The 27,737-nt window shown below is 53.1% G+C and overlaps 1 protein-coding gene across 1 annotated transcript in view; it reads right to left on the reverse strand.

Annotated features, from left to right (window-relative positions):
* Positions 1-27,737, reverse strand: part of LOC132835187 (calmodulin-binding transcription activator 2-like) — a 123,655-nt gene that overhangs the window by 88,924 nt on the left and 6,994 nt on the right. Inside the window, exons 2-3 of the mRNA XM_060854551.1 lie at positions 8,783-8,886; positions 5,813-5,880 (exon numbers count right to left, since the gene is read on the reverse strand). Of these exons, the coding sequence (XP_060710534.1) occupies positions 5,813-5,880; positions 8,783-8,886 (172 nt within the window). The remainder of the gene's footprint in view (positions 1-5,812; positions 5,881-8,782; positions 8,887-27,737) is intronic.

Raw genomic sequence — 27,737 nt, forward strand, 5'->3', positions numbered from 1 at the left:
CGCTCAAAACACAGTGAGCAAATCGAGAGCCCGGCTCCTCAACGTCACCGTCGTACGGATTTCGGAATTACTGAACGTTAATCAGAGACAGTATGTGGTGGAGCGAGTATCTACAACACAGCAACCTTCCCTTAGAACAACACAAACACACACACACTGCCCACTGACACTGGGGAACAACACACACACTGAGCAACAACACACACACTGCCCACTGACACTGGGGAACAACACACACACTGAGCAACAACACACACACTGCCCACTGACACTGGGGAACAACACACACACTGAGCAACAACACACACACTGCCCACTGACACTGGGGAACAACACACACACTGAGCAACAACACACACACTGCCCACTGACACTGGGGAACAACACACACACTGAGCAACAACACACACACTGCCCACTGACACTGGGGAACAACACACACACAGCCCACTGACACTGAGTAACAACACACACACAGCCCACTGACACTGGGTAACAACACACACACTGCCCACTGACACTGGGTAACAACACACACACTGCCCACTGACACTGAGTAACAACACACACACTGCCCACTGACACTGGGTAACAACACACACACTGCCCACTGACACTGAGTAACACCACACACACTGCCCACTGACACTGGGTAACAACACACACACTGCCCACTGACACTGAGTAACACCACACACACTGCCCACTGACACTGGGTAACAACACACACACGGCCCACTGACACTGAGTAACAACACACACACTGCCCACTGACACTGAGTAACAACACACACACTTCCCATTGACACTGGGTAACAACACACACACTGCCCACTGACAGTGAGTAACAACACACACACTGCCCACTGACACTGGGTAACAACACACACACGGCCCACTGACACTGGGTAACAACACACACACTGCCCACTGACACTGAGTAACAACACACACACTTCCCATTGACACTGGGTAACAACACACACACTGCCCACTGACACTGGGTAACAACACACACTGAGTAACAACACACACACTGCCCACTGACACTGAGTAACAACACACACACTGCCCACTGACACTGGGTAACAACACACACTGAGTAACAACACACACACTGCCCACTGACACTGAGTAACAACACACACACACTGCCCACTGACACTGGGTAACAACACACACACTGCCCACTGACACTGAGTAACAACACACACTGAGTAACAACATACACACTGCCCACTGACACTGAGTAACAACACACACACTGCCCACTGACACTGGGTAACAACACACACTGAGTAACACCACACACACTGCCCATTGACACTGAGTAACAACACACACACAGTGCCCACTGACACTGAGTAACAACACACACACACGGCCCACTGACACTAGGGAACAACACACACTGCCCACTGACACTGAGTAACAACACACACACTGCCCACTGACACTGAGTAACAACACACACACACTGCCCACTGACACTGGGGAACAACACACACACTGCCCACTGACACTGGGTAACAACACACACACTGCCCACTGACACTGAGTAACAACACACACACTGCCCACTGACACTGGGTAACAACACACACACTGCCCACTGACACTGAGTAACACCACACACACTGCCCACTGACACTGGGTAACAACACACACACTGCCCACTGACACTGGGGAACAACACACACACTGCCCACTGACACTGAGTAACAACACACACACTGCCCACTGACACTGGGGAACAACACACACACTGCCCACTGACAGTGAGTAACAACACACACACTGCCCACTGACACTGAGTAACAACACACACACTGCCCCCTGACACTGGGGAACAACACACACACTGCCCACTGACAGTGAGTAACAACACACACACTGCCCACTGACACTGAGTAACAACACACACACTGCCCACTGACACTGGGTAACAACACACACACTGCCCACTGACACTGGGGAACAACACACACACTGCCCACTGACACTGAGTAACAACACACACACTGCCCACTGACACTGGGGAACAACACACACACTGCCCACTGACACTGGGGAACAACACACACACTGCCCACTGACACTGGGTAACAACACACACACTGCCCACTGACACTGAGTAACAACACACACACTGCCCCCTGACACTGGGGAACAACACACACACTGCCCACTGACAGTGAGTAACAACACACACACTGCCCACTGACACTGAGTAACAACACACACACTGCCCACTGACACTGGGTAACAACACACACATTGCCCACTGACACTGAGTAACAACACACACACTGCCCACTGACACTGAGTAACAACACACACACTGCTCACTGACACTGGGTAACAACACACACACTGCCCACTGACACTGGGTAACAACACACACACTGCCCACTGACACTGAGTAACAACACACACACTGCCCACTGACACTGGGTAACAACACACACACTGCCCACTGACACTGGGGAACAACACACACACACACTGCCCACTGACACTGGGGAACAACACACACACTGCCCACTGACACTGGGTAACAACACACACACTGCCCACTGACACTGAGTAACAACACACACACTGCCCACTGACACTGGGTAACAACACACACATGGCCCACTGACACTGAGTAACACCACACACACACACTGCCCACTGACACTGAGTAACAACACACACACGGCCCACTGACACTGGGTAACAACACACACACTGCCCACTGACACTGGGTAACAACACACACACTGCCCACTGACACTGAGTAACAACACACACACTGCCCACTGACACTGGGTAACAACACACACACTGCACACTGACACTGGGTAACACCACACACACACACTGCCCACTGACACTGGGGAACAACACACACACTGCCCACTGACACTGGGTAACAACACACACACTGCCCACTGACACTGGGTAACAACACACACACGGCCCACTGACACTGAGTAACACCACACACACACACTGCCCACTGACACTGAGTAACAACACACACACGGCCCACTGACACTGAGTAACAACACACACACTGCCCACTGACACTGAGTAACAACACACACACACACTGCCCACTGACACTGGGGAACAACACACACACGGCCCACTGACACTGAGTAACAACACACACACTGCCCACTGACACTGAGTAACAACACACACACACACGGCCCACTGACACTGAGTAACAACACACACACTGCCCACTGACACTGGGGAACAACACACACACTGCCCACTGACACTGAGTAACAACACACACACTGCCCACTGACACTGGGGAACAACACACACACTGCCCACTGACACTGGGGAACAACACACACACTGCCCTGGGGAATAGGTAATGTCTGCTGGCCTAGAGAATGACCCGTATTCCTGGCTCGTGTGTCAGATCGCCTCCGGCTGTATCAGCTGTCCATTTTATAATTTATTTTTGTGGGGTGAGGGCATCGCTGGCCGGACCCAGCCTTTATCGCCCCGTCCCTAGTTGCCCCCCCTTGAGAAGGTGGGAGTGAGCTGCCTTCTTGACCCGCTGCAGTCCATGTGCTGGAGGGTAGACCCACAATGTCCCTGAGGGAGGGAATCCCAGGATTCTGACCCAGCCACACTGAGGGAACGGTGATATATTCCCAAGTCGGGATGGGGAGGGGCTCGGAGGGGAACGTGCAGGGGGTGGGGTTCCCCTGTACCTGCTGCCCCTTGTCCTTCTGGATGGAAGGGGCCGTGGGTTTGGAAGGTGCTGCCTGAGGGTCTTTGGTGAGTTTCTGCAGGACATCTTGTAGATGGTACACACTGCTGTTACTGAGGGGGGGGTGGGTAAGGGAGGGAGGGGATGGTACACACTGCTGTTACTGAGGGGGGGTGGGTAAGGGAGGGAGGGGATGGTACACACTGCTGTTACTGAGGGGGGGGTGGGTAAGGGAGGGAGGGGATGGTACACACTGCTGTTACTGAGGGGGGGTGGGTAAGGGAGGGAGGGGATGGTACACACTGCTGTTACTGAGGGGGGGTGGGTAAGGGAGGGAGGGGATGGTACACACTGCTGTTACTGAGGGGGGGGTGGGTAAGGGAGGGAGGGGATGGTACACACTGCTGTTACTGAGGGGGGGTGGGTAAGGGAGGGAGGGGATGGTACACACTGCTGTTACTGAGGGGGGTGGGTAAGGGAGGGAGGGGGTGGTACACACTGCTGTTACTGAGGGGGGGTGGGTAAGGGAGGGAGGGGATGGTACACACTGCTGTTACTGAGGGGGGTGGGTAAGGGAGGGAGGGGGTGTTTGTGGGTGTGGGGCTGCTTTGTCTCTGGATGGTGTTGAGCTTCTTGAGTGTTGTTGGAGCTGCCCCCATCCAGGGGCAAGTGGGGAGTATTCCCTCCCCCTCCTGACCTGTACCTTGTAGATGGTGGGACAGGCTTTGGGGGGAGTCAGGAGGGGAGTTACTCGCTGCAGGATTCCCAGCCCCTGCCCTGCTCCTGTAGACACTGAGTTGATGTGGGGAGTCCAGTTGAGTTTCTGGTCAATGGTAACCCCCAGGATGTTGATAGTGGGGGATTCAGTGATGGGAACACCATTGAATGTCAAGGGGACGGTGGTGAGATTGTCTCCTGCAGGAGATGGTAACCGCCTGGGGTTTATGTGGGGTGAATGTTACTTGCCCCTTGTCAGCCCAAGTCTAGATTAGAGCGGTGCTGGAAATGCACAGCAGGTCAGGCAGCATCCGAGAAGCAGGAAAATTGTCGTTTCGGCCTCTATTCCTGATGACGGGCTTTTGTCCGAAACGTCGATTTCCCTGCACCTCGGATGCTGCCTGACCTGCTGTGCTTTTCCAGCACCGCTCTAACCTAGACTCTGGTTTGCAGCATCTGCAGACCTTGTTTTTCCCGAGTTATCTGTCCAAGCCTGGATATTGTCCAGGTCTGGCTGCATTTGACCATGGGCTGCTTCAGGATCTGACCAGCGGGGGGGGAATGGTGCTGAACACTGTGCAGTCAGCATCGAATATCCCCACTGCTGACCTTCTGAGGGGGAATATCCCCACTGCTGACCTTCTGAGGGGGAATATCCCCACTGCTGACCTTCTGAGGGGGAATATCCCCACTGCTGACCTTCTGAGGGGGAATATCCCCACTGCTGACCTTCTGAGGGGGAATATCCTCACTGCTGACCTTCTGAGGGGGAATATCCCCACTGCTGACCTTCTGAGGGGGAATATCCCCACTGCTGACCTTCTGAGGGGGAATATCCCCACTGCTGGCCTTCTGAGGGGGAATATCCCCACTGCTGACCTTCTGAGGGGGAATATCCTCACTGCTGACCTTCTGAGGGGGAATATCCCCACTGCTGGCCTTCTGAGGGGGAATATCCCCACTGCTGACCTTCTGAGGGGGAATATCCTCACTGCTGACCTTCTGAGGGGGAATATCCCCACTGCTGACCTTCTGAGGGGGAATATCCCCACTGCTGACCTTCTGAGGGGGAATATCCCCACTGCTGACCTTCTGAGGGGGAATATCCCCACTGCTGACCTTCTGAGGGGGAATATCCCCACTGCTGGCCTTCTGAGGAGGAATGTCCTCACTGCTGACCTTCTGAGGAGGTATATCCCCACTGCTGACCTTCTGAGGGGGAAGGTCATGTAACTGAGAGGTGGAAGTGTTATATTTTACTGTGTTAAAAACACTGATTACACAGCCTCCTCTGCAGGCCAGCAGAGAGCTCCAGAAAGCTGGATAACGAATCAGAATCTCTCTGTGTCGGGAGGAGATGGTGAAAGAGCTCACCTGGTCCGTGGGACACCAGAAAGCCACTCGTCGTGTTTCTCAAATGCTGTCAAGTAAGACGCTATCTCCTGAAAGAGAAGATTCACAGCGCAGTCAGTCAGGCAGCCTGCGCTTTCGACAGCACTATCCCGGACAGACAACAGACTCGACATTTCCTGTCTCTGTTCACATTGAGTACTAACCCACTGTCCCCTGGCAATCCTAAAGCAGCTGATAAATGCAGGCACTCAGCCCCTCCTGCCCACCCCCGAAATGCCCACCAGACGGGACATACCTGATCACCAGGTCCCAGGCTGTGCTGACCTGAAGGTGACAGATATTAGCTTCCAGCAGGTTATGGCTGGGGCACACAGCACTGTCCTTCACTTCCCCAACCTCACCCTCAACAGGTCACTAATGAGGGTGAAAGCTTGAATCTTTACTTATGAGACTGTTTGGAATACTGAGCAGACAGTGTCAAATAACGTGTTTTATATCTGCTCTTTCGTGTGTCACAGAGTCATGGAGACGTACAGCATGGAAACAGACCTTTCGGCCCAACCCGTCCATGCCGACCAGATATCCCAACCCAATCTAGTCCCACCTGCCAGCACCCGGCCCATATCCCTCCAAACCCTTCCTATTCATATACCCATCCAAATGCCTCTGAAATGTTGTAATTGTACCAGCCATTGTAATTGCACCATTGTAATTGGGGTGGGGTGGGGTATGATCCCAGGTTTCCAGTCAGTTCATGTGCACAGACTTGCACAGAGAGCCCTGTTCCGTGCTGTAAGACTCCCTTTTACAATACGTTACTGTTCTAGAGTCATCCAGCATGGAAAAAGGCCCTTTGGTCCATCCAGTCCGTGCTGACCATGATCCCAAACTAAACCTGTCCCACCTGCCCATGACCCTCCAATCTTGTCCTGTTCACGTCCCTTCCTCTGGATGCTCACTCCACACACAAACCATTCTTTGTGTGAAAACTTTGCCCCTGGTGAGTTTTAAAAGATTTTTCTCCTCTCACCTTCAGACTCTGCCCGCAGTCTTGAAATCCCCCCACCTGAAGGGAAGAGGCACTGCCATTCACCGGAACTCTATCTCCCCCACCCCATGGTTTTAGAAACTTCATTGGGGTGACCCCTTACTGTTTGAACTTTGGACACTCAGATCTGCTGCTGCCTGGAAGGTTGGGATGCACTCTGTTCCAGAATCCCTGGGATCCCACACTTGGTCGGTTTTGTTTTTGAAGGGAGGTCCTTGGTCGAACAGAGCCATGAGTTGGACGGTTTGATCCAGAAAAGGACGTTACAACGTCCTCAATTTTCCATCTCCTGCTCAGTTCAAAACACAAAGATGTGAACTGCTTTGGGATGATGGAGGTGACTGTGAGAAGTTTTTATAACTGAAAACGTGTTGCTGGAAAAGCACAGCAGGTCAGGCAGCATCCGAGGAGCAGGAGAATCGACGTTTCCAGCAAAAGCCCTTCATCAGGTCTGGCAGCAGAGTTAAATTTTCAAGTTAGCGACTCCAAACGTCAACTTTCCTTTCTCTCCACAGGTGCTGAGTTCCTCCAGCAATTGCTATTTTTGCTTCTTATCTTAAGCACTCGCAGTTTTTTTTTGTTTTATTTAATACTTTTTATTTGGTCTAGGAGACTCAGACAGAAATCGACAAACAGGAAGTATTGGAAATGTACTGGAAAAGCACAGCAGGTCAGGCAGCATCCAAGGAGCAGGAGAATCGACGTTTCGGGCATGAGCCCTTCTTCAGGAATGCCCGAAATGTCGACTCTCCTGCTCCTTGGATGCTGCCTGACCTGCTGCGCTTTTCCAGCAACACATTTTCAGCTCTGATCTCCAGCATCTGCAGTCCTCACTTTCTCCTCAAAGGTTTTTATAAACCCAGTCCATGGTCTGTAATTACACACTGCACACTCTTCACTCACAGCATTGCTCCCCCACAAGGTTTAGTGATTGGAATATTTTGGGATGTTATGTTGGTTTAAATCTGAAAGTTGTTTGAGCAGACAGGCTGACGTTCCAGGAATCCCAGACACAGGAAATGCGAAGGAAGCTGCGCCAGTCTGACAGCGAGAGCAGAGCAGTATGTTGGAATGTGCCTGGCTGGGTTAGGTCAGAGCTGGTGAAGCATTGAGTTTGAATACTTCTTCAGTAAACGAGGGGCACGGATGGGGCAAACAGACAAGGTCTTTTCCAGGGGGGGTCCGGGAGTCCAGAACTAAAGGGGCATAGGTTCAGGATGAGAGGGGAAAGATATAAAAGAGACCTAAGGGGCACATTTTTCACACGTGTATGGAATGAGCTGCCAGAGGATGTGGTGGAGGCTGGTACAATTACAACATTTAAGAGGCATTTGGATGGGTATATGAATAGGAAGGGTTTGGAGGGATATGGGCCGGGTGCTGGCAGGTGGGACTAGATTGGGTTGGGATATCTGGGTCAGCATGGACGGGTTGGGCTGAAGGGTCTGTTTCCGTGCTGTCCATCTCTAAATGCCAAATGCTTCGACAACATTGAGAGTTTAATCTGAGGTGATGCCGGTCCTGATGAGGGAGTCGAGTTTTAACGGGGACAGGAGGTAAGCAAGCGGACAATATGACTGGGCCCCAGCGATCTGAGGGAGTGGAGGAGATTGCTGCGAATGTATGGAGGGGGAGAGAAGAGAGAGCTGGGGATGGGAAAGAGGGAGAGAGACAGAGAGGAAGGAGGGAGGGATGGGGGAGAAAGAGAGGGCTAGGGTGGGGGAGAGAAGTATAGAGAGGGATGGAGGAGGGGAGGGAGAGAGAGAGAGAGAGGGAGAAAAGGAGGGACCGAGAGGATCAGACAGGATTTATGGAGAGTGTTTGGAGACAGACAGAGGGAGGGAGGTTGGAGGCTGAGGTGACGTTTACAGACGGTATAACCGAGCAGCTTGGAGGCCTGAGGGTTTCACTCTGGGAGTTTCTGATCCAGGTCACAGACTCACCTCGTTTGTGTTCCATCGCTGTCTCTCTTTAGGGAGGGCTGCACACTTCGGTAAGCAGTCCATCAGCTTGTTAGGCAGGAACACCTTGATGTGGTTATTGTTTTCTGAAAGAGAAGGGAATTCCAGTCAGTGCCAGAGAGAGATGTTGGCCATGTGGGACAGTGATCCCAGGTCAAACACCATCCTATCTCTTTGTACAACTTATTGCTTCTTCAGAAAGAAAGGAAGATTTGTTGTTTCCATCTTTCACTCTCTATCCCCAGGTCAGGGAGAACAGACTCCAGCCACTAACATGTTTAAAAATAATGGAATAGGCAAACCTATGTCTGATATTCCACTCGGCCCATCAATCCTACCCCGTCTCCCACCCCCAGCTGGTCTGATCACCCCCACCCTCACACTGACCCCTTGAGAACCCCTCACTCTCTCTCCCCGCTGCCTCTAAAATATTCCAAGGATCCTGCTCCCAACATCTCTCAGGGAGAGAATTGCAAACAGTCGCGGCCCCCTGGGGAGGGTAAAGAGTTTCCCCATCTCTGTGTGAAATGGGGGGGGGGGCCCTTCCCCTCGTTCTCGATTCTCCCACAGAGTGGGATCTTGCTCTCCATACCCGCCCGGTCAGGACCCCTCCAGGTCTGGTATGGTCCCATCAATCACCTCCGATTCTTCTAACCTCCAGCAGAGCCCCGCCCAGGTGGTTCAACTCTCTCGATAAGACAACATGCCAACTCCAGGGATTGGTCTGGGAAACCAGCTCTGGATTGCTTCCAACAGATTTACATCCTTCCTTAAGTAAAGAGACCAGTTCCGTGAGACAGTCCTAACCAATGTGGTCTGACCGGGGCCCTGTGTGAAGCAAAAGCTCCCTACGTTTGTATCCAATTGTCCCTGGGGACAGTGGCTCAGGGGTTAGCACTGCTGCCTTCCCAGCACCAGGGAACTGGGTTCGATGGCAGCTTCGGGAGGTGGTCTGTGTGGAGTCTGTACGTCTCTGACACGTGTATATGTGTAAATCCGGTGTGTACATTTAACTGTGACGTGTGTATATCTGTGTAATTCCCGTGAGTAGATTTAACTGTGACGTGTGTGTTTCTGTGTAATTCCCGTGTGTAGGTTTAATGGTGAGGCGTGTATATCTGTGTAAATCCCGTGTGTAGGTTTAACTGTGACGTGTTTATATCTGCATTATTCCCATGTGTAGATTTAACTGCGACATGTGTATATCTGCGTAACTCCCGTGTGTAAATTTAACTGAGACATATGTATATCTGTGTAATTCCCACGTGTAAATTTAACGGTGACGTGCGTACATCTGTGTAAATCCCGTGTGTAGATTTAACTGTGACATGTGTATATCTGTGTTAATCCCGTGTGTAGATGTAACTGTGACGTGTGTATATCTGTGTAAATCCCATGTGTAAATTTAACTGTGACGTGTGTACGTGTTATTCCCGTGCATAGATTTAACCGTGATGTGTGTAGGTCTGCGTTAATCCCGTGTGGCGATGTAACTGAGACGTATGTATATCGGTGTAACTCCCATGTGTAGATGTAACTGTGACGTGTATATCTGGGTAAATCCCGTGTGCAAATTTAACTGTGACGTGTGTATATCTGTGTTATTCCCGTGCGTGGATTTAACCGTGACGTGTGCATATCTGTGTAAATCCCGTGTGTAGATTTAACGGTGACGTGCGTACATCTGTGTAAATCCCATGTGTAGATTTAACTGTGACATGTGTAGGTCTGTGTTAATCCCATGTGCAGATTTGACTGTAACGTGTGTATATCTGTGTTAATACCGTGTGCAGATTTAATTGTGACGTGCGTATGTTTGTGTTAATCTCGTGTGTAGATTTACCTGTGGCGTGTGTACATCTGTGTAAATTCTGTGTGTAGATGTAACTGTGACGTGTGTATATCTGTGTAAATCCCGTGTGTAGATTTAATTGTGACGTGTGTATGTTTGTGTTAATCTCGTGTGTAGATTTACCTGTGGCGTGTGTATATCTGTGTTAATCCCGCGCGTAATTTTAACTGTGACGTGTATATATCTGCGTAAATCCCGTGTGTAGATTTACCTGTAACAAGCGTACATCTGTATTAATCCCCTGTATAGATTTAGCTATCACCTGTGTATATCTGTGTAAATCCCATGCGTAGATTTAACGGTGCCGTGTGTACATCTATGTAAATCCCGTGTGTTGGTTTAACTGTAACGTGTGTTTATTTGTGTAAATCCCGTGTGTAGATCTAAATGTGAGGTGTGTAGGTCTGTGTTAATCCCATGTGTAGATGTAACTGACACGTATGTATATCTGTGTAAATCCCGTGTGTAGATTTAACGGTGACATGTGCATATCTGTGTTAATCCTGTGTGTAGATGTAACTATGACGTGTGTATATCTGTGTAACTCCCGTGTGTAGATTTAACTGTGACATGTGCATATCTGTGTTAATCCCATGTGTAGATGTAACTGCGACGTGTGTATATCTGGGTAAATCCCGTGCGTAGATTTAATAGTGACTTGTGTATATCTGTGTAAATCCCGTATATAAATTTAACTATGATGTGTATAACTGCGTAAATCCTGTGTGTAGATGTAACTGTGACGTGTGTATATCTGTGTATTCCTGTGTGTAGATTTAACCGTGGCGTGTGTATCTGCGTTAATCCCGTGTGTAGGTTCAACTGTGACGTGTGTATATCTGTGTAAATCCCATGTGTAGAAGTAACTGTGACATGTGTATATCTGTGTAAATCCCGTGTGTAGATGTAACTGTGACATGTGTATATCTGCGTAAATCCCGTACATAGATTTAATTGTAACATGGGTACATCAGTGTTAATCACGTGTGAACATTCAACTGGGACATGTGTATATCTGCGGAAATCCTGTGTGGAGATTTAACTGTGACGCGTGTATATCTGTGTAATTCCCGTGTGTAGGTTTAACTGTGACGTGTGTATATCTGCGTAATTCCCGTGTGTAGGTTTAACTGTGACGCGTGTATGTCTGTGTAATTCCCATGTGTAGATTTAACTGTGACGTGTGTATGTCTGTGTAATTCCCGTGTGTAGGTTTAACTATGATGCGTGTATGTCTGTGCAATTCCCGTGTGTAGGTTTAACTGTGACGTGTTTATATCTGCGTTATTCCCGTGTGTAGATGTAACTGTGACGCGTGTATATCTGTGTAAATCCCGTGTGTAGATTTAACTGTGGCATGTGAATCTGCATTAATCCCGTGTATAGATTTAACTGTAACATGTGTATATCTGTGTTAATGCCCTGTGTACATTTAGCTATGACATGTGCATGTCTGTGTTAATCTCGTGTGCAGATTTACCTGTGGCATGTGTATATCTGTGTTTATCCTGTGCGTAAGTTTAACTGTAACGCGTGTATATCTGTGTAAATCCCGTGTGTCAGTATAACAGTGACGCGTGTATGTCTGTGTAAATCCCGTGTGTCAGTATAACAGTGACGCGTGTATATCTGTGTAAATCCCGTGTGTCAGTATAACAGCGACGTGTGTATGTCTGTGTAAATCCCGTGTGTCAGTATAACAGTGACGCGCATATATCTGTGTAAATCCCGTGTGTCAGTATAGCAGCGACGCGCGTATGTCTGTGTAAATCCCGTGTGTCAGTATAACAGCGACGTGTGCATGTCTGGGTAAATCCCGTGTGTCAGTATAACAGTGACGCGTGTATATCTGTGTAAATCCCGTGTGTCAGTATAACAGTGACGCGCATATGTCTGTGTAAATCCCGTGTGTCAGTATAACAGTGACGCGCGTATGTCTGTGTAAATCCCGTGTGTCAGTATAACAGTGACGCGTGTATATCTGTGTAAATCCCGTGTGTCAGTATAACAGCGACGTGTGTATGTCTGTGTATATCCCGTGCCAGTATAACAGTGACGTGTATGTCTGTGTAAATCCCGTGTGTCAGTATAGCAGTGACGCGTGTATATCTGTGTAAATCCCGTGTGTCAGTATAACAGCGACGTGTGTATGTCTGTGTAAATCCCGTGTCAGTATAACAGTGACGCGTGTATGTCTGTGTAAATCCTGTGTGTCAGTATAACAGTGACGCGTGTATATCTGTGCAAATCCCGTGTGTCAGTATAACAGTGACGCGTGTATATCTGTGTAAATCCCGTGTGTCAGTATAACAGTGACGCGTGTATGTCTGTGTAAATCCCGTGTGTCAGTATAACAGTGACGCGCGTATGTCTGTGTAAATCCCGTGTGTCAGTATAACAGTGACGCGCGTATGTCTGTGTAAATCCCGTGTGTCAGTATAACAGTGACGCGTGTATGTCTGTGTAAATCCCGTGTGTCAGTATAACAGTGACGCGTGTATATCTGTGTAAATCCCGTGTGTCAGTATAACAGCGACGTGTGTATGTCTGTGTAAATCCCATGTGTCAGTATAACAGTGACGCGTGTATATCTGTGTAAATCCCGTGTGTCAGTATAACAGCGACGTGCGTATGTCTGTGTAAATCCCGTGTGTCAGTATAACAGTGACGCGTGTATGTCTGTGTAAATCCCGTGTGTCAGTATAACAGTGACGCGTGTATATCTGTGTAAATCCCGTGTGTCAGTATAACAGCGACGTGTGTATGTCTGTGTAAATCCCGTGCCAGTATAACAGCGACGTGTGTATGTCTGTGTAAATCCCGTGTGTCAGTATAGCAGTGATGCGCATATGTCTGTGTAAATCCCGTGTACCAGTATAACAGTGACGCACATATATCTGTGTAAATCCCGTGTGTCAGTATAGCAGTGACGAGCGTATGTCTGTGTAAATCCCGTGTGTCAGTATAGCAGTGGCATGTGTATGTCTGTGTAAATCCCGTGTGTCAGTATAGCAGTGACGCGCGTATGTCTGTGTAAATCCCGTGTGTCAGTATAACAGTGATGCGCGTATGTCTGTGTAAATCCCGTGTATCAGTATAACAGTGACACGCATATATCTGTGTAAATCCCGTGTGTCAGTATAACAGTGACGCGCGTATGTCTGTGTAAATCCCGTGTGTCAGTATAGCAGTGGCGTGTGTATGTCTGTGTAAATCCCATGTGTCAGTATAACAGTGACGCGCGTATGTCTGTGTAAATCCCGTGTGTCAGTATAACAGCGACATGTGTATGTTTGTGTGAGTCCTGTGTGTCAGTATAACAGCGATGCGTGTATGTCTGTGTAAATCCCGTGTGTCAGTATAACAGTGGCGTATGTCTGTGTAAATCCCGTGTGTCAGTATAACAGTGACGCGCGTATGTCTGTGTAAATCCCGTGTGTCAGTATAGCAGTGGCGTGTGTGTCTGTGTAAATCCCGTGTGTCAGTATAGCAGTGACGTGTGTGTCTGTGTAAATCCCGTGTGTCAGTATAGCAGTGACGTGTGTATATCTGTGTAACTCCTGTGTGTCAGTATAACAGTGACGTGTGTATATCTGTGTAAATCCCGTGTGTCAGTACAACAGTGGCGCATGACTGTGTAAATCCCGTGTGTCAGTATAACAGCGACGTGTGTATGTCTGTGTAAATCCCGTGTGTCAGTATAACAGTGACGCGCGTATGTCTGTGTAAATCCCGTGTGTCAGTATAAGTGACGCGCATATGTCTGTGTAAATCCCGTGTGTCAGTATAACAGTGACGCGCGTATGTCTGTGTAAATCCCGTGTGTCAGTATAGCAGTGACGTGTGTATATCTGTGTAACTCCTGTGTGTCAGTATAACAGTGACGTGTGTATATCTGTGTAAATCCCGTGTGTCAGTATAACAGCGACGTATGTCTGTGTAAATCCCGTGTGTCAGTATAACAGTGGCGTGTGTATGTCTGTGTAAATCCCGTGTGTCAGTATAACAGTGGCGTGTGTATGTCTGTGTTACTCCCGTGTGTCAGTATAACAGTGATGTGTGTATGTAACAGTGGCGTGTGTATGTCTGTGTAAATCCCGTGTGTCAGTATAACAGTGACGTGTGTATATCTGTGTAAATCCCGTGTGTCAGTATAACAGTGGCGTGTGTATATCTGTGTAAATCCCGTGTGTCAGTATAACAGTGACGTGTGTATATCTGTGTAAATCCCGTGTGTCAGTATAACAGTGGCGTGTGTATGTCTGTGTAAATCCCGTGTGTCAGTATAACAGTGACGTGTGTATGTAACAGTGGCGTGTGTATGTCTGTGTGATGATCTGGAGACTGGTTTTGAAGCCCCTGCGGGACACGCCTGTTCTGAGATATCAGGTTCACAGCCCATCGTGCAACCCAAGCTGCGAGAGTCAGATCCCTTTCACAGGGAAAGGGTCTCTATGGTGACCAGATAAACACCAGGCAGCAGTGTGTTATAAAGAGCATGCTGAATTGCCCCTCATCCCTCTATGGGGAGGTGCTCCCAAGGTCTCAGTCAGCTGGCTGCCAGCCCTGAGAAGTGACAGCGCTGACTGAGGGGACACAAAGGGGCTTTCTGCAAGACAGGCTGGCCATTAACCACGGCCGTGTGCTGCCGGAGGGAGGCTGACAGTTCCAGGAATCTCACCGCACTCCTGCTCATGCACAGTTCTCTGAAGAGCCTCTGTACACATATCAGAAACCTCAGGCCTCTCAGCAGGACTAGGCCGCCTGACCCCTTCGAGCCTGCCCCGCCCTTCGGTCAGATCACGGACCTAGCTCCCCCTCCCCGCCCGCTCACCATAACCCTTCACTGTTCAAACATCTCTCTTTACCTTAAAAACATTCAACAATGAAGCCTCAACTGCTTCCCTGGGCAGGGAATTCCACAGATTCCCAACCCCCTGGGGGATAGACCTCCTCAGCTCAGTCTGAAGTCTGCTCCCCCCTTATTTTGAGGGCCCTGTACCCAAAGTTTGAGTTTCACTCCCTCCCCTCCCACCAGCAGAAACAGCCTGCCTGCTTCCATCTTCTCTATTCCCTTCATCGGTTTCGATGTTTGTCTACAATTCCTTCCCCCCGCGCACTCGCCTCATTCCCCTCAATTCCATTGTCTCTCATCCCAGTCAACTCAGTCTCTCCTCATAAGCCAACCCCCTCACCTCCGGAATTAACCTAGTGAGCCCCCTCTGCACTCCCCTCGGGTGCCTCGATATCCTTTCTCAAGTAAGGAGACCAAAAGGGGCGGCACGGTGGCTCGCACTGCTGCCTCACGGCGCCAGGGACCCGGGTTCGATTCCACCCTCGGGTGACTGTCTGTGTGGACATTCTCCCCGTGTCTGCGTGGGTTTCCTCTCACAGTCCAAAGATGTGCGGGTCAGGGTGGGTCGGCCATGGGAAATTGTCCCATAGTGTTTAGGAATGTTAGATGAGGTGCATTAGTCAGGGGTAAATATAGGGTAGGGGACTGGGTCTGGGTGGGTTACTCTTCAGAGGGTCAGTGTGGAGTTGTTGGGCTGAAGGGCCTGTTTCCATACTGTAGGGATTCTAATTCTACAACCCATAGACAGGAGAGCAGGACCAGCACCCTGTACAGCTGCAGTATATCTCTCTGACTTCAAACCCCATCCCTCCAGCAAACAAGGACAGGATCCTATTTGCCACCTGAATGCCAGCTGTACCCACAGACTGGAATTGATCCATTCGGACCCCGCAGGTCCCTGTGCACAGCAGCATGCTGAAATGTTTCACCAGCCCCTCATGTGTCTCCCTGACCAACTGGAATTACATCATGCACCCAGAGCTGAAAATGTGTTGCTGGAAAAGCGCAGCATCGAAGGAACAGGAGATTCGACATTCCTGAAGAAGGGCTCATGCTCGAAATGTCGAATTTCCTGCTCCTTGGATGCTGCCTGACCTGCTGCGCTTTTCCAGCAACACATTTTCAGCCCTGATACTCCAGCATCTGCAGACCTCACTGTCTCCTCCTACATCATGCACCCAGCTGAGAAAGTGTAGACATGGGGGAACATGAGAGCTGGCTGTGTCGGAGTGATACTGACTCAGGAAGCAGGGATGTTCCCCACTGGCTTTGAACCACCAAGCCTGGCCTGACAAAGGGAGGCTATCAAAATGCAGGCAGATTCAGGATTTAGGATGAAAAGCACAAATGCTGGAGATCACAGCCCCCCCGGAGAGAAGCTAACGTTTCAGGTTGAGATAACTGTGCATTAGAGCCGGATCTCCACCAGGATCCTCAGAAACTGTATAAGCAAATGGAGCCAACCAGAGGCCATTCTGCTGCTGTTGTGCCTATCCCACTCTCTATCTCTAGCCAATCCAGTACTGCCACAGTTTACTCCCATGGTCCATCGGGAAGGCTGCACGTTTGCTCTTCAGGCCCTCCCTAACCTCGGTCTGTCTCCAGGATGGGCCAGACCATCCACTGTCCCATCAGCCCCTGAGGGGAGAGTCCATTCCCATCTCCTCTCAATCATCACCCCCCCCCAGGGTCACCCCCCAGCGACACACCACCAGGGTCACCCCCCCCAGGGTCACCCCCCCAGCATCACACCACCAGGGTCACCCCCCGCAGGGTCACCCCCCAGCGACACACCACCAGGGTCACCCCCCCCAGGGTCACCCCCCCCAGCGTCACACCACCAGGGTCACCCCCCGCAGGGTCACCCCCCAGCGTCACACCACCAGGGTCACCCCCCCCCCCAGGGTCACCCCCCAGCATCACACCACCAGGGTCACCCCCCAGCATCACACCACCAGGGTCACCCCCCCCCCAGGGTCACCCCCCAGCATCACACCAACAGGGTCAACCCCCCCCCCCCCCCCCCCCCAGGGTCACCCCCCAGCGTCAACCCCCCCAGGGTCACCCCCCAGCGTCACACCACCAGGGTCACCCCCCAGCGTCACACCATCAGGGTCACCCCCCCCCCCCAGGGTCACCCCCCAGCGTCACACCACCAGGGTCACCCCCCCCAGGGTCACCCCTCCAGGATCACACCCACCCCCCCCCCCCCCCAACCAAGCGTCGTACCACCTCCATCCCTGTTGAGATGGATAACTGGGGAAATCCTCTGCTGTCACCTTCCATCGGCTATTTGCTGATCCCAGGCCTGACCCGAACCTCTCTGTCCAGCTCATCAAGCCCAGCACCTCCGAGCTGCCCACCAGCCCAGTGCCCTCAGTCAGCAGCACACAAACTAGCCCGGTGGAAACTGGGAGGCTAACTTACTGATGTAAACATGGTCACTCTGTCTGAGGGAGGCCTGGGAGAGAGCTCATTAATCCAGTCATCACTCACAGGGTTAGGATGTACCATCAATAGGAGTAAAAAGTGAGGTCTGCAGATGCTGGAGATCAGAGCTGAAAATGCATTGCTAGTTAAAGCACAGCAGGTCAGGCAGCATCCAAGGAACAGGAAATTCGACGTTTCGGGCAAAAGCCCTTCATCCGGAATCCATCAATATGATCCTGCATTGATTCCCAGTGCCACAAGTGAGCAGCATACACCACGTACCAGACAGAGTAAAGATACAGCAAATGGAGTGTCAGATGAGGAAACACAAGGCTGCTCAGTGGGCAGGAGGAATAAAAACAAGGCAAATTATCTCAACAGTGCGAGGATGCGGGGGTTCTGGCTGTCCTCATGAGTGAATCTCAAAAGGTTCCAACATTGGCACAGCAGGGAGTTAGGGAAGGAAACAGGACATTATCAGGAGGGGGACGAGGTAGGAAAGTAGGGAGGGTATCCTTCAGTTAGAGCCAGCACAGGGGAGACCACATCGGGAACACTGCGGACAGGGTTGGTCTCCTCACTGTAAATGTGTGTGACACTCTTCAGGGAAGGTTTCCTAGACTAACCCCTGTTAATGTGAAGGGCTTAGGCAGACAGAGGCAGAGAGCTGAAGCTGACAACAGTTACAGACCATTCAATTCAGGTGTACAAGGTATGGAGGGAATGCTTCCTTCACCAGGAGAATCCAGAATGGGGGGGTGCGGGGGGGGGGGGTGCGGGGGGGGGGGGGGGGGGGGGGGGGGGCGGGGGGGGGGGGCGGGGGGGGCGGGAGACTGTTTGAAAATGAAAGGTCCCTTATTAAAAACAAAGATGAAGCCAAATCAAATTCACTCAAGGCCAAGGCTGAGTCCATCAGTGGGTGTGAGGGACAGGAGCAACCCACTCATTTCAATGGGAAATCTATTATCCAGATAGACCCGGCCCCTGGTTCCCAAAGGTCACTGTAATATCTTCCAACCCGAGGGCAAACGCAGGAAACAATTCGGCAGGTACAGGGATCTGACCCTCCGACAGTGCCCACTCCCTCAGCACTGACCCTCCGACAGTGCCCACTCCCTCAGCACTGAGCCTCCGACAGTGCCCACTCCCTCAGCACTGAGCCTCCGACAGTGCCCACTTCCTCAGCACTGACCCTCCGACAGGGCCCACTCCCTCAGCACTGACCCTCCGACAGGGCCCACTCCCTCAGCACTGACCCTCCGACAGTGCCCACTCCCTCAGCACTGAGCCTCCGACAGGGCCCACTCCCTCAGCACTGACCCTCCGACAGGGCCCACTCCCTCAGCACTGACCCTCCGACAGTGCCCACTCCCTCAGCACTGACCCTCCGACAGTGCGGCACTCCCTCAGCACTGACCCTCCGACAGTGCGGCACTCCCTCAGCACTGACCCTCCGACAGTGCGGCACTCCCTCAGCACTGACCCTCCGACAGTGCGGCACTCCCTCAGCACTGACCCTCCGACAGTGCGGCACTCCCTCAGCACTGACCCTCCGACAGTGCGGCACTCCCTCAGCACTGACCCTCCGACAGTGCGGCACTCCCTCAGCACTGACCCTCCGACAGTGCGGCACTCCCTCAGCACTGACCCTCCGACAGTGCGGCACTCCCTCAGCACTGACCCTCCGACAGTGCGGCACTCCCTCAGCACTGACCCTCCGACAGTGCGGCACTCCCTCAGCACTGACCCTCCGACAGTGCGGCACTCCCTCAGCACTGACCCTCCGACAGTGCGGCACTCCCTCAGCACTGACCCTCCGACAGTGCGGCACTCCCTCAGCACTGACCCTCCGACAGTGCGGCACTCCCTCAGCACTGACCCTCCGACAGTGCGGCACTCCCTCAGCACTGACCCTCCGACAGTGCGGCACTCCCTCAGCACTGACCCTCCGACAGTGCGGCACTCCCTCAGCACTGACCCTCCGACAGTGCGGCACTCCCTCAGCACTGACCCTCCGACAGTGCGGCACTCCCTCAGCACTGACCCTCCGACAGTGCGGCACTCCCTCAGCACTGACCCTCCGACAGTGCGGCACTCCCTCAGCACTGACCCTCCGACAGTGCGGCACTCCCTCAGCACTGACCCTCCGACAGTGCGGCACTCCCTCAGCACTGACCCTCCGACAGTGCGGCACTCCCTCAGCACTGACCCTCCGACAGTGCGGCACTCCCTCAGCACTGACCCTCCGACAGTGCGGCACTCCCTCAGCACTGACCCTCCGACAGTGCGGCACTCCCTCAGCACTGACCCTCCGACAGTGCGGCACTCCCTCAGCACTGACCCTCCGACAGTGCGGCACTCCCTCAGCACTGACCCTCCGACAGTGCGGCACTCCCTCAGCACTGACCCTCCGACAGTGCGGCACTCCCTCAGCACTGACCCTCCGACAGTGCGGCACTCCCTCAGCACTGACCCTCCGACAGTGCCCACTCCCTCAGCACTGACCCTCCGACAGTGCTGCGCTCTCTCAGCACTGACCCTCCGACAGTGCAGCACTCCCTCAGCACTGACCCTCCGACAGTGTCCACTCCCTCAGCACTGACTCTCCGACAGTGTCCACTCCCTCAGCACTGACCCTCCGACAGTGCGGCGCTCTCTCAGCACTGACCCTCCGACAGTGTCCACTCCCTCAGCACTGACCCTCCGACAGTGCGGCACTCCCTCAGCACTGACCCTCCGACAGTGCGGCACTCCCTCAGCACTGACCCTCCGACAGTGCGGCATTCCCTCAGCACTGACCCTCCGACAGTGCGGCACTCCCTCAGCACTGACCCTCCGACAGTGCGGCACTCCCTCAGCACTGACCCTCCGACAGTGCGGCACTCCCTCAGCACTGACCCACTGACAACATGCTCCCTCCATGATGCACCAAGTGTCACAGAAAACCTACAGTGTTGTAGCAGGCCATTCAGCCCATCAAGTTTACACTGACCCTGCAGTATGCATCCTACCCAGACGTATCCAGCCTTCCTGATCCCTCTAATTCCCTTAGCAAATCCACGGTAAGCTGCACATCTTTGGAGTGTGGAAGGAAACGGGAGCACTCGGAGGAAAATGTCCGAGTGTGTCTCCGTGGAGATTGCACGGTCCCCTGGAGGGTGGAATCGAACCCAGGTGCCTGGAGCTGACAGACAGCAGTGCTGACCATTTAGCCAGTGTGTTGGGTGGAGTATTTTGCCTCCCCCTCAGGGAAGGGCGTTTGATCTTTAACATGAGACTGAAGTGAGAGTGGTGTAGTCAGCTCAGCCAGTGGGACAACTGGAGTACCAACATTTCCCAGAATTACCGATGTAAATATCCAGGTGATCATCACATGAGAAGGGAAAGGCCAGTTTTGTACCTGCCTGCATTAACCCAGAAAGGACAACACCGAGCAGTCAGGTGGTGGGCATTCATCACCAAGGCGTGACTGGTCAGAGCCATGGTCAGTCCGTGACAGGAAAGGTGGGGGCCTGGGCAGTCCTGAGGAGGAAAGCCCACTCTGACAGGCCCCTATAGAGACCCTGGTCTGACAGGCTGAACAGTAACAAATGGAATGAAATCCTCCAGGGAGCACACATCTACATCAACAAAACGGAGGGTGAGAGGGTGGACAGCGTCAGGTTCCTCAGAGTGACGATAACCGATCACCTGTCCTGGATTTCCCACATCGATGTGATGGTCAAGCAGACACAACACAGTCTCTTCTTCCTCAGGTACCTCAGGAAATGTGACATGTCCGTCAGGACGCTCACCAACTTCTACAGATGCACTACTGAAACCATACTGCCTGGGTGGATAACGGCCTGGTACAGCAGGTATTGGAACTGGTCCTCCTGGGAGCAGATGCGGCGGAGACGAAGGAATTGGGAATATGGGCCCCAGCTATGCCCGCCTCTTCGTAGGATATGTGGAACAGTCCATCTTCCGCAACTACACTGGCACCACCCCCCACCTTTTCCTCCGCTACATCGATGACTGTATCGGCGCTGCCTCGTGCTCCCACGAGGAGGTTGAACAGTTCATCAACTTTACTAACACCTTCCATCCCGACCTCAAATACACCTGGACTGTCTCAGATTCCTCCCTCCCCTTCCTAGACCTTTCCATTTCTATCTCGGGCGACTGACTCAACACAGACATCTATTATAAACCGACTGACTCCCACAGCTACCTGGACTACACCTCCTCCCACCCTGGCCCCTGTAAAAACGCCATCCCATATTCCCAATTCCTTCGTCTCCGCCGCATCTGCTCCCAGGAGGACCAGTTCCAACACCGCACAGCCCAGATGGCCTCCTTCTTCAAGGACCGCAGATTCCCCCCAGACGTGATCAACGATGCCCTCCACCGCATCTCCTCCACTTCCCGCTCCTCCGCCCTTGAGCCCCGCCCCTCCAACCGCCACCAAGACAGAACCCCACTGGTTCTCACCTACCACCCCACCAACCTCCATATACAGCGTATCATCCGCCGTCATTTCCGCCACCTCCAAACGGACCCCACCACCAGGGATATATTTCCCTCCCCTCCCCTATCAGCGTTCCGCAAAGACCACTCCCTCCGTGACTCCCTCGTCAGGTCCACACCCCCCACCAACCCAACCTCCACTCCCGGCACCTTCCCCTGCAACCGCAGGAAATGTAAAACTTGCGCCCACACCTCCACACTCACTTCCCTCCAAGGCCCCAAGGGATCCTTCCATATCCGCCACAAATTCACCTGCACCTCCACACACATCATCTATTGCATCCGCTGCACCCGATGTAGCCTCCTCTATATTGGTGAGACAGGCCGCTTACTTGCGGAACGCTTCAGAGAACACCTCAGGGACGCCCGGACCAACCAACCCAACCACCCCGTGGCTCAACACTTTAACTCTCCCTCCCACTCCACCGAGGACATGCAGGTCCTTGGACTCCTCCGCCGGCAGAACACAACAACACGACGGCTGGAGGAGGAGCGCCTCATCTTCCGCCTGGGAACCCTCCAACCACAAGGGATGAATTCAGATTTCTCCAGCTTCCTCATTTCCCCTCCCCCCACCTTGTCTCAGTCGGTTCCCTCAACTCAGCACCGCCCTCCTAACCTGCAATCCTCTTCCTGACCTCTCCGCCCCCACCCCACTCCGGCCTATCACCCTCACCTTGACCTCCTTCCACCTATCCCATCTCCATCGCCCCTCCCCCAAGTCCCTCCTCCCTACCTTTTATCTTAGCCTGCCTGGCACCCTCTCCTCATTCCTGATGAAGGGCTCTGGCCCGAAACGTCGAATTTCCTGTTCCTAGGATGCTGCCTGACCTGCTGTGCTTTAACCAGCAACACATTTTCAGCTCTGATCTCCAACATCTGCAGCCCTCACTTTTTACTACGCAGAGGACAATTCACCCGGATGTTCCCAGGGCCGGAGCCAATCAGGGATGAAGGGAGGCCGGAGCCAATCAGGGATGAAGGGAGGCCGGAGCCAATCAGGGATGAAGGGAGGCCGTGGCCAATCAGGGATGAAGGGAGGCCGTGGCCAATCAGGGATGAAGGGAGGCCGGGGCCAATCAGGGATGAAGGGAGGCCGTGGCCAATCAGGGATGAAGGGAGGCTGGAGCCAATCAGGGATGAAGGGAGGCTGGAGCCAATCAGGGATGAAGGGAGGCCGTGGCCAATCAGGGATGAAGGGAGGCCGGGGCCAATCAGGGATGAAGGGAGGCTGGAGCCAATCAGGGATGAAGGGAGGCCGGGGCCAATCAGGGATGAAGGGAGGCCGGGGCCAATCAGGGATGAAGGGAGGCCGTGGCCAATCAGGGATGAAGGGAGGCTGGAGCCAATCAGTGACGAAGGGAGGCCGGAGCCAATCAGGGATGAAGGGAGGCCGTGGCCAATCAGGGATGAAGGGAGACTGGGGAAGATGGGGCAGGGGCAGCTGAGGGGGGAATCTGACTGAGGGGGACAAAGGGGCACCTACAGGATGGACTGGGAGAGGAACCCTTTCCCTTTGTAGAGGGCTCAGTAACTGGGCAGGAGCAGGAGGGGGTCTGAGGGAAGAATGTTTTCATTTTGAGGGCAGGTAGGGAATCAGGAACTCACTGCCTGAAAGGGGTGGGAGAGACAGGACCCCTCCCACACTGAGGAAGTGCTTGGATCAACATTTGGAATGTGATAGCAGACAATATCACGGCCAAACGCTGGGAAATCAGTTGAGAATACAGAGACGCTGGATGACTGGCACAGACAGATGGGCTGAAGGGCCTTACTGTCCTGCAATAACACCAGCAGTCTTTGACCAGTGACAGACCTGTCCCCACCAGTACTGTACCCCAGTGTTATACAGGGACAGACCTGTCCCCACCAGTACTGTACCCCAGTGTTATACAGGGACAGACCTGTCCCCACCAGTACTGTACCCCAGTGTTATACAGGGACAGACCTGTCCCCACCAGTACTGTACCCCAGTGTTATACAGGGACAGACCTGTCCCCACCAGTACTGTACCCCAGTGTTATACAGGGACAGACCTGTCCCCACCAGTACTGTACCCCAGTGTTATACACTGACAGACCTGTCCCCACCAGTACTGTACCCCAGTGTTATACAGGGACAGACCTGTCCCCACCAGTACTGTACCCCAGTGTTATACAGAGACAGACCTGTCCCCACCAGTACTGTACCCCAGTGTTATACAGAGACAGACCTGTCCCCACCAGTACTGTACCCCAGTGTTATACACTGACAGACCTGTCCCCACCAGTACTGTACCCCAGTGTTATACACTGACAGACCTGTCCCCACCAGTACTGTACCCCAGTGTTATACAGGGACAGACCTGTCCCCACCAGTACTGTACCCCAGTGTTATACAGGGACAGACCTGTCCCCACCAGTACTGTACCCCAGTGTTATACAGGGACAGACCTGTCCCCACCAGTACTGTACCCCAGTGTTATACAGGGACAGACCTGTCCCCACCAGTACTGTACCCCAGTGTTATACAGGGACAGACCTGTCCCCACCAGTACTGTACCCCAGTGTTATACACTGACAGACCTGTCCCCACCAGTACTGTACCCCAGTGTTATACACTGACAGACCTGTCCCCACCAGTACTGTACCCCAGTGTTATACAGGGACAGACCTGTCCCCACCAGTACTGTACCCCAGTGTTATACAGGGACAGACCTGTCTCCACCAGTACTGTACCCCAGTGTTATACAGGGACAGACCTGTCCCCGCCAGTACTGTACCCCAGTGTTATACACTGACAGACCTGTCCCCACCAGTACTGTACCCCAGTGTTATACAGGGACAGACCTGTCCCCACCAGTACTGTACCCCAGTGTTATACAGTGACAGACCTGTCCCCACCAGTACTGTACCCCAGTGTTATACAGTGACAGACCTGTCCCCACCAGTACTGTACCCCAGTGTTATACAGGGACAGACCTGTCTCCACCAGTACTGTACCCCAGTGTTATACAGGGACAGACCTGTCCCCACCAGTACTGTACCCCAGTGTTATACACTGACAGACCTGTCCCCACCAGTACTGTACCCCAGTGTTATACAGGGACAGACCTGTCCCCACCAGTACTGTACCCCAGTGTTATACAGGGACAGACCTGTCCCCACCAGTACTGTACCCCAGTGTTATGCAGCGACAGACCTGTCCCCACCAGTACTGTACCCCAGTGTTATACAGTGACAGACCTGTCCCCACCAGTACCGTACCCCATTCCTTGCATATTCATGTGCTTATGTAGAGCCTCTTAAATGTCACGATTGCATCTGCCTCCTCCGCCCCGAACATCACAACTCAGACCCCTTCCACTATCTGAGTAAAAAAAGTCCCCCTCAAATATTTTACTGAATTTTCCCCCTCTCACCTTAAATGCTCGTCCCTGACTTTTCGACCTACCAACTTTGGAAAAACGATTCTTACCATCAACCCTGTCAGTGCGTCTCATAATTTTAGAGACTTTTGTCAAGTCTCCCCTCAGCCTCCACTGCTCCAGAGAAAACAGCCTGAGTTTTTCCAGCCTCTCCTTATAGCTCACACCCTCTAATCCAGGCAGCATCCTGGGAAACCTCCTCTGCCCCTCCCAAAGGCTCCACATCTTTCCTGTCATGTGGCAACCAGAACTGGCCACACGTGCGGCCTCACCGTAGTTTTACAAAGCTGCAACACGACACCCTGCCTCTTGGACTCATTCCCTGACCATTAAAGGTGAGCATGCTGTCTGCCTTCTTCCCCACCCTATCTCCTCACCTGGCCACTTTCAGGGAGCGATGGACTTGGACCCCAGATCCCTCAGATGAGCAACTCAGAACTGTGCGTACTCACTAACGTAGCCTGGTCGGGCTGAACCCAGACTGTCAGGTTACCCTGTTGGTGAATCAATGCGTTGTATACCCTGTACTATATCAGATACTGGAACTCATCGGCATCCCTTCTCCCAAAGGTGACGTCAGTCGCTGCCACTTTAGACCGTGATTTATTACACGCTTTCGATCTCTGAGTAAATTAGTAATAGCCTTTGTATCTCTGAGTATACACTCGCCTCACTGACCCTGCACCCAGCTGAACTTATTCTCATAGGCAGGTCAGCCTCCCCACTGAGGGGGGTCACGGGACCCTGTCCCAGACACTGAGGGGGTCACGGGACCCTGTCCCAGACACTGAGGGGGGTCACAGGGCCCTGTCCCAGACACTGAGGGGGGTCACGGGGCCCTGTCCCAGACACTGAGGGGGGTCACGGGACACTGTCCCAGACACTGAGGGGGGTCACGGGACCCTGTCCCAGACACTGAGGGGGGTCACGGGACACTGTCCCAGACACTGAGGGGGGTCACGGGGCCCTGTCCCAGACACTGAGGGGGGTCACGGGGCCCTGTCCCAGACACTGAGGGGGGTCACGGGACACTGTCCCAGACACTGAGGGGGGTCACGGGACACTGTCCCAGACACTGAGGGGGGTCACGGGAGACTGTCCCAGACACTGAGGGGGGTCACGGGAGACTGTCCCAGACACTGAGGGGGGTCACGGGACCCTGTCCCAGACACTGAGGGGGGTCACGGGACCCTGTCCCAGACACTGAGGGGGGGTCACGGGACCCTGTCCCAGACACTGAGGGGGGTCACGGGGCCCTGTCCCAGACACTGAGGGGGGTCACGGGACACTGTCCCAGACACTGAAGGGGGTCACGGGGCTCTGTCCCAGACACTGAGGGGGGTCACGGGGCCCTGTCCCAGACACTGAGGGGGGGTCACGGGGTCCTGTCCCAGACACTAAGGGGGGTCACGGGGCCCTGTCCCAGACACTGAGGGGGGGTCACGGGGTCCTGTCCCAGACACTGAAGGGGGTCACGGGGCCCTGTCCCAGACACTGAGGGGGGTCACGGGGCCCTGTCCCAGACACTGAGGGGGGGGTCACGGGGCCCTGTCCCACCCACGGCTGTGGGTAACATTCTCAGGTCACTGCTCCCAGGAGCAGGTGGGTGATTGAGCTGCTCTGCTGTTTCCACACCTTCCAGGACTGTCCCAGTGAGAAAGGCTCCCCCATCTCTGTTTGACACTGGCACCCTGGCCCTTTCATCGTTCTAGATTCTCGTTTCCCCTCCCCATACCTCGTCTGGATCAGAACCAAGACCAGAAATGGCTGTGAAAGCTCAGCAACTCTGACAGCGCCTGTGCAGAGAATTCAGAGTTCAGCTTTCACATCTAGTGACCCTTCCTCAGAATCTCACACGCTTCCATCAAATTGCCTCTGACTTTTC

This window comes from Hemiscyllium ocellatum, chromosome 44 (genome assembly GCF_020745735.1).
Source record: "Hemiscyllium ocellatum isolate sHemOce1 chromosome 44, sHemOce1.pat.X.cur, whole genome shotgun sequence".
Lineage (NCBI taxonomy): Eukaryota > Metazoa > Chordata > Chondrichthyes > Orectolobiformes > Hemiscylliidae > Hemiscyllium > Hemiscyllium ocellatum.